The 18,523-nt window shown below is 47.4% G+C and overlaps 1 protein-coding gene, 1 long non-coding RNA gene and 2 other non-coding genes across 6 annotated transcripts; all 4 read left to right on the top strand.

The window, feature by feature from the left end:
* The first annotated feature begins 1,278 nt into the window (after positions 1 to 1,278).
* Positions 1,279 to 2,024, top strand: LOC122377059 (DNA-binding protein HEXBP-like). Its single transcript, XM_043357023.1, has one exon. It carries the CDS (start codon positions 1,294 to 1,296, stop codon positions 1,747 to 1,749), a length of 456 nt encoding a protein of 151 aa, XP_043212958.1. The 5' UTR covers positions 1,279 to 1,293; the 3' UTR covers positions 1,750 to 2,024.
* A 1,746-nt stretch (positions 2,025 to 3,770) lies between these two features.
* On the top strand, positions 3,771 to 3,840 carry LOC122377062. The gene has a single exon (XR_006255763.1). It is a non-coding gene; the product is annotated as a small nucleolar RNA SNORD49 (small nucleolar RNA).
* Positions 3,841 to 4,139: 299 nt separating this feature from the next.
* LOC122377063 lies at positions 4,140 to 4,210 on the top strand. The gene has a single exon (XR_006255764.1). It is a non-coding gene; the product is annotated as a small nucleolar RNA SNORD49 (small nucleolar RNA).
* A 6,602-nt stretch (positions 4,211 to 10,812) lies between these two features.
* On the top strand, positions 10,813 to 14,823 carry LOC122377061. 3 transcript variants are annotated; one of them, XR_006255761.1, is made up of 4 exons: positions 10,813 to 11,308; positions 12,394 to 12,557; positions 12,923 to 13,000; positions 13,731 to 14,823. It is a non-coding gene; the product is annotated as an uncharacterized LOC122377061 (long non-coding RNA). The 3 variants fall into 3 exon arrangements; XR_006255762.1 differs by having other exon boundaries at positions 11,164 to 11,324; XR_006255760.1 differs by lacking the exon at positions 10,813 to 11,308 and having other exon boundaries at positions 11,605 to 12,557.
* The last annotated feature ends 3,700 nt before the right edge of the window (positions 14,824 to 18,523 follow it).

Here is an 18,523-nt window from a genome sequence, read left to right as displayed (position 1 = left end):
TTTGATTGGTGGGAATATATTCCCCCCCCATTTAATTATGTTTTATGAAACGATTATAGCTTATATAGCCTCACAAACCATCATAGCCTCTTGTCAGTGACCAGCAGTTTTTTTAAGATCAGTGCATGAAAGTGGCTAATCTTCAAGAGCTGATATAAAGCCTATGTGAGGGAGAGCATGAATCATGCTGTTTGTGTTACATTAGGCACTCTTAGAACATTGTGAATGCATTTCTTTAAAATATTGAGTTAATAGAAGTGCTCAGGATTTCCATGTGCAGTTTTCATGGATGAATAAGCACTTAAGATCATGCTATTTTTTGATAGCTCATGTTCCAAGCAAGTCATAGACAAGATAAGAATTGTGATGTATAACACAATTTGGCTGAAATTTCAATAAAATATCTTCAACCATTGAAAGGCTGTGGCCCAAAAGCCTTATTTGATGAAAGTTTTACTTTGAACATCAACATCTCTCCCCTTGGCATAGACATTTCTTCTAGAAAAGTGATAAACCAAGTGATAGCTTGGTTGAAAAATAAAACATTCCTGCCAGACTGTCACAATGCCTCAGGAACAAGGACCATGGCCATTCCTTCTAGTAAAAAAGTATTTGTGGAAAATCCTTAACTGTGACCAACAAATTATGGTCACTGATTTTAAGGCAATTTGGCATATGCACAGCATGAACAATTTGGTCAGGAAGATCAATTATACACCATGAGGGCTGCCATCTTCAACAAATTCCCCTGGCATGTTGGTTTTGTTTTTAAAGCTGCTTTTTGCAATTTTTTTCTGCATACTGTTCTGATAAACATCAGCTCTGAGTGGTGTTATATAGATCCATGCCAGCTACTGCATTTGAAAATTTAACTGGTCAACATTTGCTAACAAAAACGGCTGAGTTTATCAACTGTGGCACCCATCTTATCAGTTTTTGAGATAGGTGAAAGAGCTTTCCTGTGGAAACACTTAAATGCCTTGACCTGCAGTTTGGAAATTGAAGATTTTGCTGGGATGCATTTGAGCCTCTGATGGGTGATGGATTGGTCAAGTCACATCATTACTTCCAAAACACTGAAATTGGAAAATGCTGAAAATTTTACCAGTGTGTGCTAACTGAAAAGATGACATTCAAAATTTCAATGAGACTGATTATTTGCTTAAATTCACATTATTGTAAAATCGAATTTTGGCCACTGAACAAAATTTTGAAGCTTGAAAGTGTTAAGGATTCCGGAGTGTCGTGATGATGGTGCAAAATTGTGCGTTGTTTAAGGTTGAGAAGCAGAGTATGTCTCGGTACTACCCCGGCGGAGGCGGTGGCGGTGGAGGCCGCAGTTGCTACCGGTGTGGCGAGGAGGGCCACATCTCGCGCGACTGCCCGAGCGGCGGCGGTGGTTATGGAGGTGGCGGCGGAAACCGCTCTTGCTACTCGTGCGGTGAGGAGGGTCACATCTCGCGTGACTGCCCGCGCGGCGGTGGCGGCGGCGGCGGCAGCCGCGCCTGCTACCGTTGCGGAGAAGTGGGCCACATCTCCCGCGATTGCAGCAGCGGCGGTGGCGGTGGATACGGTGGTGGAGGCAGCCGGGCGTGCTACCGGTGCGGAGAGGAGGGCCACATCTCGCGGGATTGTCCCAGCGGAGGTGGTGGCGGCGGCGGTTTTGGCGGCAGGAGCCGGGCATGTTACTCGTGTGGCGAAGATGGCCACATCTCTCGCGACTGCCCGCGTGGAGGAGACAGGCACTAGACTCGCTGAGCAGGCGCGGGCGCAGGGGTGATGTCGAGCACACTGGCGTTCATACACCATTGTACAGAGAGGGGGATCATTCACGATTCATATGAGACCTTGCAGAGGCGCTGAGGCTGGCTGGGCCTGTCGTACGGCGGCGGCGATGTTCAGAGACGATGTCCCCGCAGGGTGGGACGATTACGGGATGCGCGGAGATGACAGACATTGAGTCGACTCCAGATACACACCAAAATGTTGGCTAGTGGCACGATGAAATACAAGGCTAATGGATGTGTGATTGTTTACGCCCCTAGGTTATTTATGTCAAATCAACCACACGAGCGCTTTTGTTTCTTTTTGGTTCAAAACACCCCGGAAGTGAAGTCTGAAGTCGCGACCCTACATTGTGTTGTGATACTTGCTGTGGCGACGGCGGTGTTGGTCAACTAGCGATCAGAGGCGACTGGCGAGAAGGGAGATTGGATCACTGTCCACATTCTCTCAATGCGCGTCTATTTCCAGGACACTGAATCCTGCAGCCGCTCCCGCTGACTCATGGCGGCGGGCTGCACCTCCCCGGCGCAATGCCGCCTGTCGTCCTCCGCCGGCGACCGGGTAAATTGCTCCCCTGGCCGACTGGCATCTATTTCCTGGCCACCATTGCCCGCACGCGCGGCCGACTTTGGCTGATCGCTCACCGTTCGCCGACTTACAAAATGGCGGAGGCACGCTCGACTGGTAAGTGACGGGTTCGCGTAGAGAGACGCCCCTAGTTGCACCCTTCACGGCGACATTAACAGCGGCCCATCGAATTTGATCTATCCATGCATGAAGCACATGCTTTGCTCGCCACGTCCCTTTCATCTTAGCGTTATTCAGTAATTGTAACAAATCAGCGACAAACAGCTAAAAGACGAGTAATGTCAAGTTGCTTGCGTTCGCCGACCGTCCTGGCCACTTGTCAGGTAGCCATTTCCTTCAATTCATCAAGAATGATTTCAACTTAAAAACAACTCAATTCGCGCGATATTATAAGGCATAATGGAGGACAGCGGAAGGTTCCCTTGCCACCAGCTAGCTGAGTATTATCCAGCCTTCAAACGCTCGGCCATGCGCCTGTCTACTGCTTCACCATTTGGAGAAACACCGAGACCATCCACAATAACGACTTCTCGTCGTGCGACGCTTCATGATTCATCTTTCTTTGGTGAGTTCTGTGACAAAGGGGGTCCTATTGGTGCTTTATATTTGCTAACCAGTAACTACCCTGCATATTTAGCATCAGCAGGCCGCAGGGTCGAGTGCCTTTTGTAATTCGCGTTTATAACCCGGTCATGCTTGCATACCTATTGCGAACACCTGGCATCAGAAGTCATAATGGAGATCCTGCATATGCATGAGTACGAAACAAATTTGTTTGCCAACTTTCTGTAAACTGTATGGTCAGGGTCGTAGTTGTAACTGCGTAGTTGTAACACGTTTTGTAAGAATTTGGTGGTGGTAGTTAAATTCCTTGCGAATCCTGGCTTTTGCGTCTACTTTGTTTTTACAGATGCGTCTTGTGAGTGAAATGCCCCTGGTCAGCTTGTGGGTTGCTAGTCCGAAGTCATGCCAACGCTGCCAACGCATGCTACCTGTGCCGTTTATTTTGGAACGCCCGTTGTTTGTTTGAACAGTCTTGGTATTTGCTTTATACAGTATACAGGCTCCAATGTTCTGTTTTGATTTTATGCATGAACTTTATCCGCTGAGGGAAATTGCTTCTAATCTGACCCAGCTTTTTCAGCTGCGGAAGGCTTTGGGATGTTTGGTAACCGGACTTCAGTATTGCTTGGTTGAATAGTGAGTTCGTTATCGCACATGTATATCACAGAATACTTTTCAGGTGGACGTTTGATCTCTGGGGAATCCTGTGGTCTGTGTATCGACATCCAGTTTGCCGTTCGGATTCAACTTACTGAGAAGGTTAGTAACTGAACTGATCATTTCAAGTGTTTCCTTCAAATATGATATTTGGATTATTGCAACTGCTTTTGTTTTCTAATGATGAACCTTCACTGATAGGAATTGCCGTCTGATCGACAACTGACGCCACTCTAGTGTCTGAAAGTGTTCACTGTGTCGTCGGCCCACTCTCCGACCTCGGTCCAACCGCTGAAACGCGCCGCTTTATCGACAGACGGGTCGTCGACACTGCTTGCAGCCTGCCCACTTCAACGGCCGGGGAGGCCTGGCGCCGCATTGATTATCGACCGGCAGAGGCGCCGCCAGGCTCAGCGCCGGGTACGTGTTTGTCAATGTCCGGAAGGGTGGGCTTCGAGCAATGGACGCTTCAAATGCTTGTCGATGTATGACATCGCCATACGGCTTATCGTGTTTCTTTCCTAGAGTTTATTGCGCAGCAGTTCTATTATGATGAACCTTCACTGATAGGAATTGCCGTCTGACCGATATTTGACGTCAACTTGAGTGTCTGACAGCTGATTTTCCTACCACGGTTTTCCGTGTGAAAGGTTATCCCTAATTATATGGTGCCGCTTTGCAGGTAATCGCCTGGTGCTGGGCTTGGAAGATTTGCGTCCGTTGCTTTCCAGGTCAGTGTTGGAAGGTAGAGGGCATGTGCTGTAAAGGTGGCATTGTTTTGGATCTGGATGCATCATATGTCTCAAGCGTATAATATATTCTTTATCATAACATATCACAGTTACTCTACTTTAAAGATACAAAGGATGATCCTCCACTGATAGGAATTGCCGTCTGATCGATAAATGACGTCAGTTTTGCGTCTGAACTATTTTCAGAGTCGTTGAGCATTTTCCATCCACCTCTTGGCATTAACGCGATGTATCATGTTCGTTTTCAGAGTTCCGTTGGCACACGCCGCTGCCAGGTGTCTGTTTGGACGTGGCTCTCTAATGGTGAGTGGGACGGTGTTTTGCGGCGCTAGGCTTTCATCGATCGTGCAGTGCTCGTTGGTTGCCGAGTTGGCTCGTGCTCGTCGCCCTCCATATCACTGCGACAGTAAACTTTCTCCTTCCTGTATGGTGGCAGTCGACCGCGTGTCTGTTACCTAGTATTGGGGACGCACATTTATTGCATTTATGCAATCATTTATTGCTGAATATATGGATAAGTAGGTATATACCGATTTTGTATGTCGTTTAAAATTTGGTCTTCTTTCTACAGAAATGTTTATCTTTTTTCTACAACTACTGCATAGTATCTCCCATTGATTGCCCCACGCGAGCTACCACACGTATCTGAATCATTTCTCTCCTCTGACGGTCTGTGTCCGTGTTTTCAGCCGGGCGCGTCCCGGGCCCGGTCGGCCGCCGCCGGGATAGCGTCGCTCCGTGCCGCTGCACCGGAGCCGCACCCAACTGCGCAGCGGCCGCCGCCGGGCCTCTACTGCGTCGTTGGCATCTGTGGCCGGTCCGGTGTGACGCTCGCGCCGCGCGGCCCTGACTGGGGCTGGCTGGGGGTTGTTTTGCTGCGCTCGGAACGAAACCGGAACCGTGGCACCGCGCCAGTGTGCTGCCGGTCGTGTTATTCTCGATGCATGTATGATTGGGGCTGTTTTGATAAATACAAAGATGGTGATAAAACAGTTATTGTTTGGCCTTCGGACGACGAGATGAACGAGTTCGGGGTGGTTGGTTTTGCCTTTGAAGGCCGATGAAAGCACAGTTCGCGAATGGTAAACATACCCCGCGTTCGGTGTCTGGGACGACGAAGATTCTACGCCGTCTGGCCAATCACGTTCCATAACCGCAGCCGAGCCCCCACTGACCTTGAACGGGATTGGCCGGACGACGTAGAATCTTCGTCGTCCGAGAGACATCGAACGCGGGGAATGGGATAGTGAATGGTAGTGCTATCTTGAGAGGAGACCAAGATCTCTGGTTGGGGCATTTGCCCTAAATTCCCTTTCCCTTCTGGATCTGCCAGTAATTAAAAAGAGCTTGACAAATCATGAAAAACTTAGGTCACCCAAGGTAGCTTTTAGGTCAGGTCACCCAAGGCAATCAAATGTCAGATTTCGTCAATTTCAACATTGACAAATCATTGCATGACTGTAGCGGATAGCGCCGCGGAAAAGCGCATCCGACAGCTCTTTTGAAATCTTTTTGAATTATGTTCTCCAATTTGACCTAAGCTAGTCGACTTAGTATCGCCCGTATAGAGTAAAAAACTTAACCCTCGCCCGTATAGGGGGGGGGGGGGATCGAACGGACCCTCTCGGTTTTTGCGTAAAAAGCGGCCGATCGCGACGAAACTTTCAGATGCTCGACTTGATCAATTTTACACCTACCCTGAAAATTTCATGACCCTGACCCAAATGACCTTTGACCTGTGACCTAGGTACTTTTCGAGACTATGTTTGGCCGAAATCGCGATTCGGTGTATGTCTGCTCGCAGTCTCGCATTAGCGAGCAGTCTGCGCAATCTTTTCGTGGTTTCAAGCGTTCAAACATGTGAAATGATGTTGGTCCCATGCATTGGGGTGGGTGGATGAAGGTCAGGTCATTGACCTTTGACGACCTCGGTTCACTTTTTGGAGGTTTACATGTTTCTATATTCTGACTAGCCTCTAGGCCAGTTTTTTAGCTGAATTGGAATTTAGCAACCATATTAACATTTGCGAAGTAGTTTTGGTGCCTTCGTAACATGTTACGAAGCTGTCAGAGGCGGCTGACACCTACTACGAATACCCGGCAGGACCCCTTACTGGTTGACCTGACCTGACCACGCTCGTTTTTTCTGCGAAGCTCTTGCTCGATCAGAGGCGAAACGGCAAGGGGGGTCCAACGGACCCCCCCCCCCTTATACGTTCGCGGCTGAAAAAAAACACTTATGTCTTATACCTACAGGCGAGGGTTAACCCGGCAGTTGCTGCGGTATTTCGCCACCCACCGTTTGCTGGGGGGGGGGCGTTAAACGCCCCCAGCCGATAACTCGAGAACCAATAGGCGCAGCGAAACGCACGAGGCGGCAAACGAAAGAACGCGACGATACGCTTCAGATGAGTACTTTAAAGTTGAATTTTGAGGTCACAGGTCGGGTCAAGGTCAGGTCAAACACCTGAAATCGGGCTTTCAGTAGCATGGACTTCAGGACTTCGCAATGGGCGCCTCTGGTCATAAACTCTGTCAAAACGGTGCACAATGCATCATATATGGCCTACAAGAGGGGCGTTCCACGACAAATCGACAAGTGCCCTGCACCCTCATATTTTATTTTTTGCTTAAAATTGGTCTAATGGGTTGTGATGGGCGGGGAAGCCAGCTGTGGCAAGGATTTTTTTCTTCGAACAACGGTTTCCGAGATATAGCCTCGGGCAATTCTTGGAGTTCGCGCTGCAGCCCTATGTTTGGCGGCCTATAACTCAGAAACTATTGGTTTTTTACGATAAAAACTTCATATGGTTCAACTCACAATCAACCAACAAACATTTTGGCTATCTCGGATTTTCAATTTTTGAAAATTTTGATCACGTGACCTTTTGTCCTGTTTTTCGAAGAGTGACGTTGATATTTTCCCCACTGAAAGTTGCAATTTTGTCTGATGACGATTAAAGCCTTATCAATTGTCATTCATATGCGATAATAAAAAAGTGGTTATCGCCCTGCGTTGACCTCAGGTCAGGTCATTTTTATGACCTGTCCATTATTACGAGCGGGAGCGACAGCGAGATCTCGAGAATAAAGCAAGATAGCGACAAGCGGTAAACGGTAAAGGGTACACACGGATAAGGTCTATAATTTTTACTGAGGTCATTTTCAGGTCAGGTCAAAGATGACGTCACAGGAGCTAAAAGGAAGTCAAAATAGCGGCACTATACATAAATATGAAGTTTTTCTCGAATAACTTTCAAGGTATCCCAGCTAGGAACAAACTAATAGCACCATCGTGATCCTCTCGTCGATCCGCATCGAAACATATGTATGTTGACCTCGAAAGATCGAAAGGTCAAAAGTTGACCTTAGGTCACGTGATCTAAACATTTTCATTTTCTTAATATTTCATTGGCATCCTTCTTGTATCAAAATGTCCTTTCAGTCGGTGCTTAGGGAACAACGCTAATCATAGGCATCTATTTACGAGTGCCTTCTATTCCTTCAATTTCCACGATACAGCGCGTTGCACTTATGCAATTTTTTCATAATTCAGACATGTGGGCCGTGCTTCTCAAACGTAGATGCGTTATGCATACTTGATATAGAAATGAAGCCATTACAGTTGGCTCGCGGTAAGTGGTTGAAGTGAAGCAGTTCTGATGCAAAATGCTGGACAGCCTGCCGACGGACCGAAATCAATGCCAAAGACGATGTTGGTTTATCTTCATGATAGCCTGACATCTCGGGTGACTGAAACTCTCAGCCTGTGAATCGTCAGTTAGTACTTTGACTGATCGTGCGGTCCTGATGTCATCGGCGTCAGTATGTAACAGCCGCGCACTGACCAGTGCAATAACCGTTGTACGTGTCAGACAACACTGAACACAGGTATAGGTAACTGTGCACCGATCGGCAGGAACTTGCACAATATTCATTGACCTTATATGGAGGTGAGCATACGCATTACGCAATGCCGCACTTTAACTTTTATTCTTATGGTCAGTACAAAAGTAGTATCCATGTTTTAGTACCTATAAATCCTTTTTGTTCAGTGGCACTCAGCTACCACAGTTGGCGGTATATGTCAATATATGACAACAAATGACATACCTGGCAGCGAAAATGCTTGCCAGGTTTCAGGCACCTGCTGGAACCTGGCAGCAGTGCATGGTTGCCTACTTCTTAGATAGGAAATCAAAGAAACCACGCCCTTCGGTCCGGAGTCGCTCGCCATGAAGACATGTCTTCATGGCGAGCCCGCTTAGCCAGCTTCCTCTGAAGATGACGATATAGTTTTCCACTCCACATTCAATCTCTTAATACTGGGATGAACGGAGGAGATTTGAATCGCAAACAAATTGTGAGTCGCTCTCCAATATGAATGAAAAATGCTGGCTGGCTGCTAATGCAAGTCTTCAGCCATGCCCAGCTAACACATAGACCCACAAGACATAAATAAGCCCGTCCACAACCCCTGTTGGAATAGCGAAATTGTGCAATAGACCGCTGAATCCTCCTGTCCCTAGCATCAAGTCTCAATTTTTGGTTTCACGAGTATAAATGCTCGCACGGATGATCGTTCCTTGAAATCAACAAGCTTGTCATCGATAGCATGTCATTCCTAACGTGGTTTTAGAAGATATGGTCTGCTAGTGTCCTGCAGATCAAAAAGTTCACTATTGTCATCGTCAAACAGTTGCAATGCAAAACCATATTCCCATGAGCGTTAGAAAAGTCGAGATGTATGAGGCATGTAAGGCCACTCATAGAAAGCTAGATGTTGGAAGATTGACAAGGATGAGAGGCGGCATAAGCGTACCAATATCGTTATGACATTTTAAGTCTGGAGCGAAAAAGAGTTATCTGGCGCAAGAGGTGCGAACTTCACAAATTTATGCATCTTGTACCATCGTCATTTGCAATGACTCACAGGCGATTGCAATGCTTATCACCTGAGAAAACTATGGTATTGGCACACCGTATGTTGCAGCGGCGAAAATTTCATAGAAAATATTGGAGTGCTATGCCCACTGTATCATATCTAGTATCCCCAAAAATAAAGGTCCATATCTTTGACCCTGAAAACGTTGCGATGTTTTGCAACATACTATGATATATGTTGAACATTTGTCTCACAGTATACCAAGTTTCTTTCCAAATAACTAATTTTTGTTTTCTAAATGCTTAAATTTACACTTGCATCTCAAATTGATTTTCGGCAAAGGACAAACTGACCCTCTTCAAAATCACCTGGTGGGAAACTGAGAAATCATTACTTAAAAATTTTGCCACCAGGTGGTTGCCAAGACGTACCACTTCTGATACAGCAGGGTTTTCAACAATTTTCACCTCTATGATTAGCAGGCGAATTTTCTGCAAATTGACTTACAGATAGGTATGATACCGGGGGCACTAGAGGGTTAAAGGGAGATTATGACCTTTTTCCACAAAATCTGAGTTAGGACCATTTTCTGACAAAACACAACAAGTTATAATGTAAATTAAAACCATTTTGCTCAATTCGGTACCTTGCCGCAAATATCTCAACTTGAAGTCACGTTAGCGGGGAGCGCTGAAAATGACCGTTGAATAAGTACTTACATCACTTTTTGGTACTTGCATGTAATTTTGTAAAATGAGCGTATTCCTCACATTTGATCTTCATCACATCTAGTTAGTTAATGGTCGTCTATAGTGCCTTCAAAAGATATTAATGGTTTGGGGGTGGTTTATGTCTAAATTTACGCAACTATTTTTCCTGTTCATCATCTGTCGCCATATGCTGCTATTTTAGTAGCAACGACTCAATTTTGAATCGGTCCCGCCCACGGACGTATAATTAAACTGGACCCGCAACCACCTCCATTCAGGTGAAGCCGACAAGGCGCCATTTTACGTTGCCAAAAACCCATGCTCTGAAAGGTCATCGAACCATTACAATTGGAATTGCGTCTAAATGGATGATCGGATCGAGATGCTGGTGGTACCGTTCGATGGGTAATGCTTTGAGGCAGGGGATGATGCATGACACAGGTCATTCGGTGTCACGTGGCGCGTGCCACGTGCCGACAAAGTCGGGAAGGGCAAAAACCTTTAAGCGACGCTCCAAATTAAACCGTGGACGGCACAGGTGCCAAATTCACAGGTCACATGTCCCGGTGTTTGACCATTACCATATGGTATGCTCGGCAGCAGGGGGTGCGGAATGCACGCGCCAGGGGCGAAAAACATGTTTTGAGGATGCATCCTCCGATTCCGGAAAACCTTGACCTAGGCACACCAAATTTGGTACAATGACACTGATGGACACGCGCTTTAAAGGAAAAGGGCCACCTTTAACATGGGGATTGAAACTGAGATAGCCATCTTGTAGCCCGTGTCCGAAAACCTGTTTGTCTACCCCCTTACGGCCGATTTCGGCCTCCATTCGTAGTTATCGGCAATTTTAAAAGAAAATATGCCAGGAATGCGTTCTTATCCCAGGAATGCGTTCTTATCCGACAATACAGCCACCCGCGGCGAGGCTTTGGTTTTTAACCAATCAGCTTGCAGCAGTACTGATCAGGCACGGATCCCTGTACTAGCGAGCAGACCACGAGCAGTTGCGTTATTTTTCGTTGTCTGTTCTGGCAATCGGCCGGCGGATGAACATCCGCAATCGAATCTTGAAATCCGTCGCGCTGATTGGTGATGAGTTTCATGAGCTACTTTCATGAGGTCTATGAAAGTAAACCTATGCTATGCCCTGAACAGATGACATCTCGTTTGGTAGCCAATTGCTAAAATGTATTTTTATCTTTCGCAAGGCAGTATACCATATTTTATATACCGTGGCTCTGATCCGAAATCAGGGCATTTTTGTTCGAACAAATACCTATAATAACGATGAAGAAGTGCGTGATCCGCGGAGCAAACGACCTACGTCGGGTCGGGACTGATATCCGTGTGACTGTGCACAAGTAAGTAGGTACCTAGGTAGGTACCTAAATTCTTATTTATTGCAATGGCTCTTCTATTACTTTTGTTTTCACAGAACTCTCCCCTGGATTAGCAAACCCTTTTGAATTGTTCAGGCTTTCACAACTGAAATGCCAGACTGGATAAAAAAACACAAGTTATGCCGAATATGTCATGCGAAGTGGCGTGATTGCGGCGCTGCCCCGAAAATTTCATTGCACATCCAGCATAGTTTTGCATGCATCAAATTCAGCGCATGGTGGCAGCTGAATTTTTAGGCGCAGGGTGACCGCATGGCGCATAATGTTAATGCAAATGGCTGTCACCGAATTTTTTGACACGCTGTGGTCAATCTAGCAGCAGACTTGCCCTGCGGGCGCTGGCAGGTCTGAAGAGAGTCGGAACTTCCGGCCTGGGCCTTGTTTCACCTTAAGATTCTACAGTGTGCCACACAAATTGTGGTATTGGGTTTTCATGGGAACATTAACTAATTCAGACGCTCAGAAAGGGAAGAGCGTCTGACTCCGAGGCCCCGGAACGATCTGTCTGGTTGATATAGCCTTGGTCGGTAGATATGCACATGTGCTTTATGTAAAAGTGGCTTAATTTTGGTGCAAACAGGCACCCAACTTTCAGTGGAAATCATGCACTGGAATTTCAGCTCAAAATTGCTTGCTTCAAATTTTGGCGCATGAGGGGCTCACGGGCATCCGGCGTAGTGTATGGATGTTTTCCAGTCTGGCTGAAAGGCAGAACTCAGACACATTTATCCAGCCCTTCAAATCCCATTTCCTGGTTGTGGTAACACCTACCTTTCCATGGGGGTTTGGTTCATCTCTTGTCTACACAGTTTTCTTTCACTTATGTGCTGACAAGAAAAGGAAACTCACCAGAGCCCAGTTTCACCAAGTGCGGTAAACTCAATTTGGGGTAAACTACCAAACTACCCCACTACTTAACTACAAAAACTACCCCAAAATTAAGTTTACCGCACTTGGTGAAACTGGGCTCAGTGGAGCTATTCAGCTTAATACACAGAGTATGTGTTGCATGGACTAAGCATGTGTTGACCCTTTTTTACTTTTAGGTTCCCACTAAAAAAAGAAGTACAGAGAAAAGTGGATGAGGGTGTGTGGCATGACCAATGAGCCAAGACCACATGACCACTTTAACTTAACAAGAAGTGCGCACCATGATAAGCACAGTCAAAAACGTTTGCGTCTAAAGAACAGTGCTGTGCCGGATCAGAATGTAAGTTATTTTTTTAAAAGTGATGAAAATGCCTGCTATATTGTTTAAAAAAAGTTATCAAAAGACTTTGAATATTGTTTTTGTAACACTTCACTCTAAAGTTATTCCTAGTACCTACCAGACATTACACCTTTAGTGCAGAGTCTTTATTTGTGATATTTTTAGCCAAAAATTATTACTAGTACCGAGCCCTTACAGCTTTACAGCCCTAGTACCTTGCCCTTATTTTTTATATTTTTTAGCCATTTCAACCTAACCGAATATCTGTATGTTTGTATGTTATTGTTTTGATCTGTATTTTATGCTACCTCCCTATAGGTAAGTTTTATTAAAACATGTGGTAACGGTGTGCTGATTTTTTACAGATTCCGTATACGCCTTGGGTTGCTGTCGCTGCTCGGTCACCCACAGATGAAAGTGATCAAGAAATGGACATCACTCAGGTAAGATTCAAGCGTCCTTTATTTTACACATAATACACTAAGCAGTAGCACCCTAACCGCAACATATGGGAATGCATTGCCTGGTGGGTGCCTACTGCCTACCTGTATGCCAAGTTTCAGCTAAATCGCCCCAGTAATTACAGAGTTATTGAAATGGGAACAAATTCGGCACCTCTTCTTTTTGCATTTTGCACGTGCAGTGGGGGTCACTCACATAGATCAAGAGCATCCGACCTTTGGTTGAAGGGGTGCAGCTACCCTACAAAATTTACCGCAAGACCGCCCAAGCGGCTGCTGAGATGAGCCTCTCAAAATCACTTCTTTTGCAACTTTTGACAAATAACACCCTTGACTTTTCACGTGGCACGTGCCACGACGGTCCCTGTAATGTACCTATCAAGAGTAGTCAATTACGGGGTAGAGGGAATAGGGCTAGCCAACAAAAAAAAAAGACCGCAGGCCAATCGGTCCAGCGGTTGCTGAGATATAAGCCTCTCAAAAGCGTTACAGGCCGGGCCGGGTCGGGCCGCTCATACTGAGCTTTTTCCGTGATATTGAAAAGACCTCGCTTCGCTCGCTCGCTCGTAATTAACAATTCATGGTTGACTCTATGGATTAAGCTAAGTGATTGCGCTCTATTAGCACACTATCTAAGTAGCCCTTAATTGCTGCCGGTGCGTGGACTGTGAAAGTGAGCCGAGCTGTGACGCAAACCGTGCGCCTTTTTCAGGTGTGGGATCACTCGTGGAAGTTCACGTCGGATTTGGAGCCGTGCATGCAGCTCTGGTTCGATCCTGCTCAGGGAAGCCCCAATGACGCCGTGGCGCGCATCTGGGCTGAGCGGGTGGTGGCGGCCGGTGCGCGGGCGCTGCCGCGTGGCTGGTGGCCGCGGCCCTGGCGGCAGCGGCCCGCTCCTGACCCGGTCGCCCTGTGCCGAGCACAGAGCGCCGACTGAGGCCAGTCTTGTGATCGAGCTTCCGCGCCGGAGGTGGAACAGGTGGAGCTGACGGTCACCTGCGCGGGCTCGGCGGCCTGTAAGCCGTGCCGAGACGAACCGCGACACTCTTGCTAGATCTGCACCCCATTGTAATCTTCTGTAGTCGATATTCGGTAGGTACTCAATGCTCATTTTTCTGATATTAGACGAGTGGCGTGTTTTGATGTTACATTGGAGACTGCTGTCTCGGGTGGCCCGACAGTGTTCGATTGTGGTGTAATGTAGATACATAGACGGGATGCCGCGGCTCGGATTCGTAGCTGGACTACCATGTGCCTGTCGATTGAGATGCTTTGCCTGGCGATTGAGATGATTCGGGGCGCGGCCCCACACTGACGCCATGGTGCAATGAGTGACTGGCGACAACTAAGCAATTATGTACTTTTGTAGAACACATGTTTTCATGGATACGAGAGGCAGTCCTTTTTTTCGCTAGCAGTCATTTGGTTCACGATACTTTCGATACCGACAAATATGTTCGGGCGGCCGGTCCGTCCACAGCTAATGCGTGCTTGCCCGCCGATGCCTAACGGAGCGCTGTGCTGTCTACGCTCACTGGTCGCTGGCCCGAGAGCCGTTCGGTTGCTGCTGTTAAAACAGTTCTCACAAAAACACGCTGGCTGGCTGCCAGTTCTTCACCAATGAGAGGCCCAGTAGCATCAGCAGGTAGCATTGTTTAATATTACTATTCCATTTTGTTTACCCATATGTCCGACCTAGAGCCAACTGGTAAAAAGCGGCAACCGAGCAGCCCTCCGCAGCGCTGCAGATCATGTACGCTCGATTATACACAATATATGTGTCTTTCTTGCACACAGAGACATGACGTTTTGTAGAGGTTTTATATCGCTTGCGGCTGAAAGGAATATTGTACATTTTAGAGCTTTCATATACGCGAGAAAATATGGTGCAAAAAAACATTTATGAAGCCTGTTGAATTTTACAGGTTGTTGGGACATTTCACAGACTGTGTCGGTGGGCAGGGCAGCCCGGCCCCGGCCGCCGCCGCCGCCGCCTCCTTCACTGGTATGTGGCAGGGACGGAAGCTTCGTATTGATATACCGGGGTGCAACTCAAGCAGCATATCACCTATCAAACAACCTTCGGTTATGAAGTGAATGAAAACTAAATATTATGTATAACTGTGGTCTGCGCTGCGGTGTTTCCAAAGTGGAGGAAGTACGGGGAGCTGGACCCAGACTCGATGAGCCCTCTACTACGGATCTGGGTCTTCGCAGCTGATCGTCTGTGAATGAGAGATCATATGATACCAATGCATACCGAACGGATCAAAAACAGTGCCATTATATATTTGCAATTCTACAGCTTTACGTAAGCCCATCCTAGTGAATGCATTAATACGCGTTGATTTGACAACTGACATCCGGTTGAAGGCGTTTTTTTTCGGCCAACAGCCGGCCAGCAGTTGTTGCAGGCCGGCCTCGTTGGGAAGCAGGTTCATTTTCCGACAGCCACTGCGTGCGGAAGCACTCTCTGATGGCGCGGACGGCGCGCGCCGGCTCCTGTTTCTGTAACGTGTAGAGGCGGGTGTCGAGCAGCTGGGCGCGTAGCGGGCGGTCCTCGAGCACGCGGAACGCGGCCGGCTGGCGCGGGTACAGGCGCTCCCTAAACAGCAGGCCCGAATGGTGGCAGAGTCGAGCGTCGCGGCGTGGCAGAGCGCGCGGCGCGGCCGCCGTCTGTTCCAGCTCGGCGTCGGCGCGCCCCTCGGCGAACAGCAGGTGCAGCTGACGGTCGGCCAGGCAGAAGCCGCTGATGCCCGGCGTGCTGACGTCGCCGGGCCGGCGCGGTGCGGCGCCCTCGGCCGCCGCCGGGCTGGGCGGCTCGTTGAGCTGCTGGATGAGCTGCAGCACGCCGCTGCGCTGCAGGCCGCGCTGCGAGACGACGGCCAGCAGGCGGCCGTAGGCGCAGCGCGCCGGCGCCGGCCGCGGCAGCAGGTCCAGCGGCACGGCCAGCGACACGGAGACGGACAGCTGCGCCGCCGACTGGAGCAGCTGCAGCGGCCCGAACGGCGGCGGACACGTGCCGCGCTCAATGTCGGCCGCCGGAGAGGCAGCCGGTCCGGCCGGCACCGCTGTCAGCGGCACCTCCACACTGAGCAGACGCACGCCGCGCGTCAGGGCAGAGACGTCCAGGTCCACCACCACCTGCCGCGCACACAGAGGGCCGACAGTGGTGACAGCGCGCGGCGGGTCAGACCTCACAGTGGGGATAGCGGCAGCGGGTCAGACACCCTTATAGAACAGCACGGGGCGGAGCCGACAAAAGAGGACGAGGAGACGGTCATACAGCCGACTGAGGTCCGGGCACCGACTGACTCAAAGTGCTGAACATGTCACACATTTCTAAATGGCTTCTGTAGGACGGAATAGTGTCTCTTCCTTCCAAGGCTTACTTGCAGAATAATATGGAAAGACACAATTTTACAAGTTGTGTTTTTATGACATAAGTTATTTATAACATTTCAACACGCAAACATCATACCTTGACAATTGTTCACGATGAAGATCATGCAGGAACATTTCATATTTAGTCACCCTTGATTATTTTGTTGATAGTGATGCGAAAGGCAAATTACCAAAGTATATATTTGCAATTATTTGAGTTAATAATTTCAAGTTTTTTGTGTTGAAAATTGACTTTTGAAACAATAAAGGGAAATGAATTATCAGTGTCTGGAAAGGTGCAATGCTGAAAGCTTCTTATTACATTCTAATTTATATCTAAAGCTTTGTGATATCCAAACTCTCAGAAATAACCAAGGACGTAACCAAGGAGGGGGGAGGGGCACGGGAGCCATGCCCTCGTAGTCGTGCCCCTTCCCCCCTCGGTGATGGCGATTTTTTTAAAAATAAAACCAGCTGTGACACCCCCCCTCCCCCCAAAAAAATAGTGGGCCTAATCCGAGAAATTTTCCTTTTTTGGAGGGGGTACAACACTAGGCCACAACCTGTGAACCCCCCCCCCCCCCCCTGAGCAAAATCCTGGCTACGTGCCTGGAAATAACAAAGCACATCCTATCCTTTGATGCCACTTACCAGCAGCTTTGCGCACTACCAAACAGCCACCTTTGCGCCTTTCTTGTTCTTGTTTTGGGCATTGTCAGTGGTAACTGGAAATAATCAGACATGATGGTCAGAGTAGGGAATGTGACTACTACATCAAAAATCATTTGATTCCTATAATATAGACATGATTTAATAGAAGACCTTCTTCTTAAGAAAGTGTCATGGATACCAGCTAATCTGTATGGTATTTATCTCCAGTATTATCATATAGGTATAACAATTATCACCACCCGCCACCATTGAAGGTAGGTTTTAGGTTGTAGGTTGTAGGTGGTAGGTTGGGTATCGGTAAAGCTGGTGTCACCGTCAGCGCTAACCGGTAAATGTGTAGATAAAAGGAATCTTAAAAACAATCTAACCTAACCTAACCTTACCTACTGACCTACAACCTACCTACCCACAACCTACCAAACTAATATACGCTGACAGTGATGCCAGCTTTACCAATGACGTACGTTGTAGGTTGTAGGTAAGGCTAGGTCAGGTAAGATTATGTTTCATTATATATTTACTGAGAAGACGGCTGAATGCTCTTGAGACGTGGCTATACATTTACATTTTGTAAGTAATTTTCAGGTTTCAATGAATATTTCCTAGTGGAATGTTTTGAAAACCATTCTAAATGATGACCTTTAGCATTCAATAGTACTTTAAAGCTAATTAACCACATCGCCAATGCTAGGTCACATTGCATGCCTACTTCCACCGGCAGCTCCATGGGATATATGATAGGCAGGGGTAAATGGAATATTTCTTATTAATATTCTTGAAGAAAATTATAGGCATGAAAAGAAGATGATCTGCCTTTGAGATTGATATGTGATGCCTACTTTGGAGGAACATAATCATAATAATTACACAATCATAAAAAATGCAATGTAACCAAACAGCCGCTTATGCCGCAAAATGAGAATCAAGCCAATCACTGAGGACAAACAATTTCAAACCACCAAAACTATATTCTTGCTATTCACCAATAATCCTAAAATAGCGTTCCATGGCCATTATATGCATCTTTCACCCTTACCTCCGACAGATAACTAGCGCCACGGGCAGACACACGGGGCGACAAGTTGTTTACAACCGCTACAGTCCGAATGTAACGGAAGTTAGCAGGGATTCAGCAGGGGTTCAGCAGGGATTCAGCAGGGATCGACGGCCCCTACGATTTCGCTGAATTTTGGTGGAGAGGTGCAGAATGGTGTCCTCTATCGAAAATCCTAGTGCCAAAATGCGGGGAATCCATCAGGGGGGCCACAAATCCCAAAAAACAGTATGCCCTCAGGGCACAATCGACGAACTTTGAAAACCCTACTTCTAGCCGTCAAAACAGCTAAAAATGCACGTCATTCGAAAGAGGACAAAATTTTACGTGCAACAGTACCAAATTTAGGGGGCTAGCGCCCCCCTGAACCGAACAAAACAGCTTCAAATATATGG

This window comes from Amphibalanus amphitrite, unplaced genomic scaffold (genome assembly GCF_019059575.1).
Source record: "Amphibalanus amphitrite isolate SeventyFive unplaced genomic scaffold, NRLGWU_Aamphi_draft 002492F_arrow, whole genome shotgun sequence".
NCBI classification, from domain to species: Eukaryota; Metazoa; Arthropoda; class Thecostraca; order Balanomorpha; family Balanidae; genus Amphibalanus; species Amphibalanus amphitrite.
Note: the sequence above shows the minus strand (reverse complement) of the source record. Positions and strands in the feature narration are given on the sequence as shown.

What these genes read in the sequence shown, in the direction of transcription:
- LOC122377059 (XM_043357023.1), top strand. Translation starts at nt 1,294, where the DNA reads ATGTCTCGGTACTACCCCGGCGGAGGCGGTGGCGGTGGAGGCCGCAGT.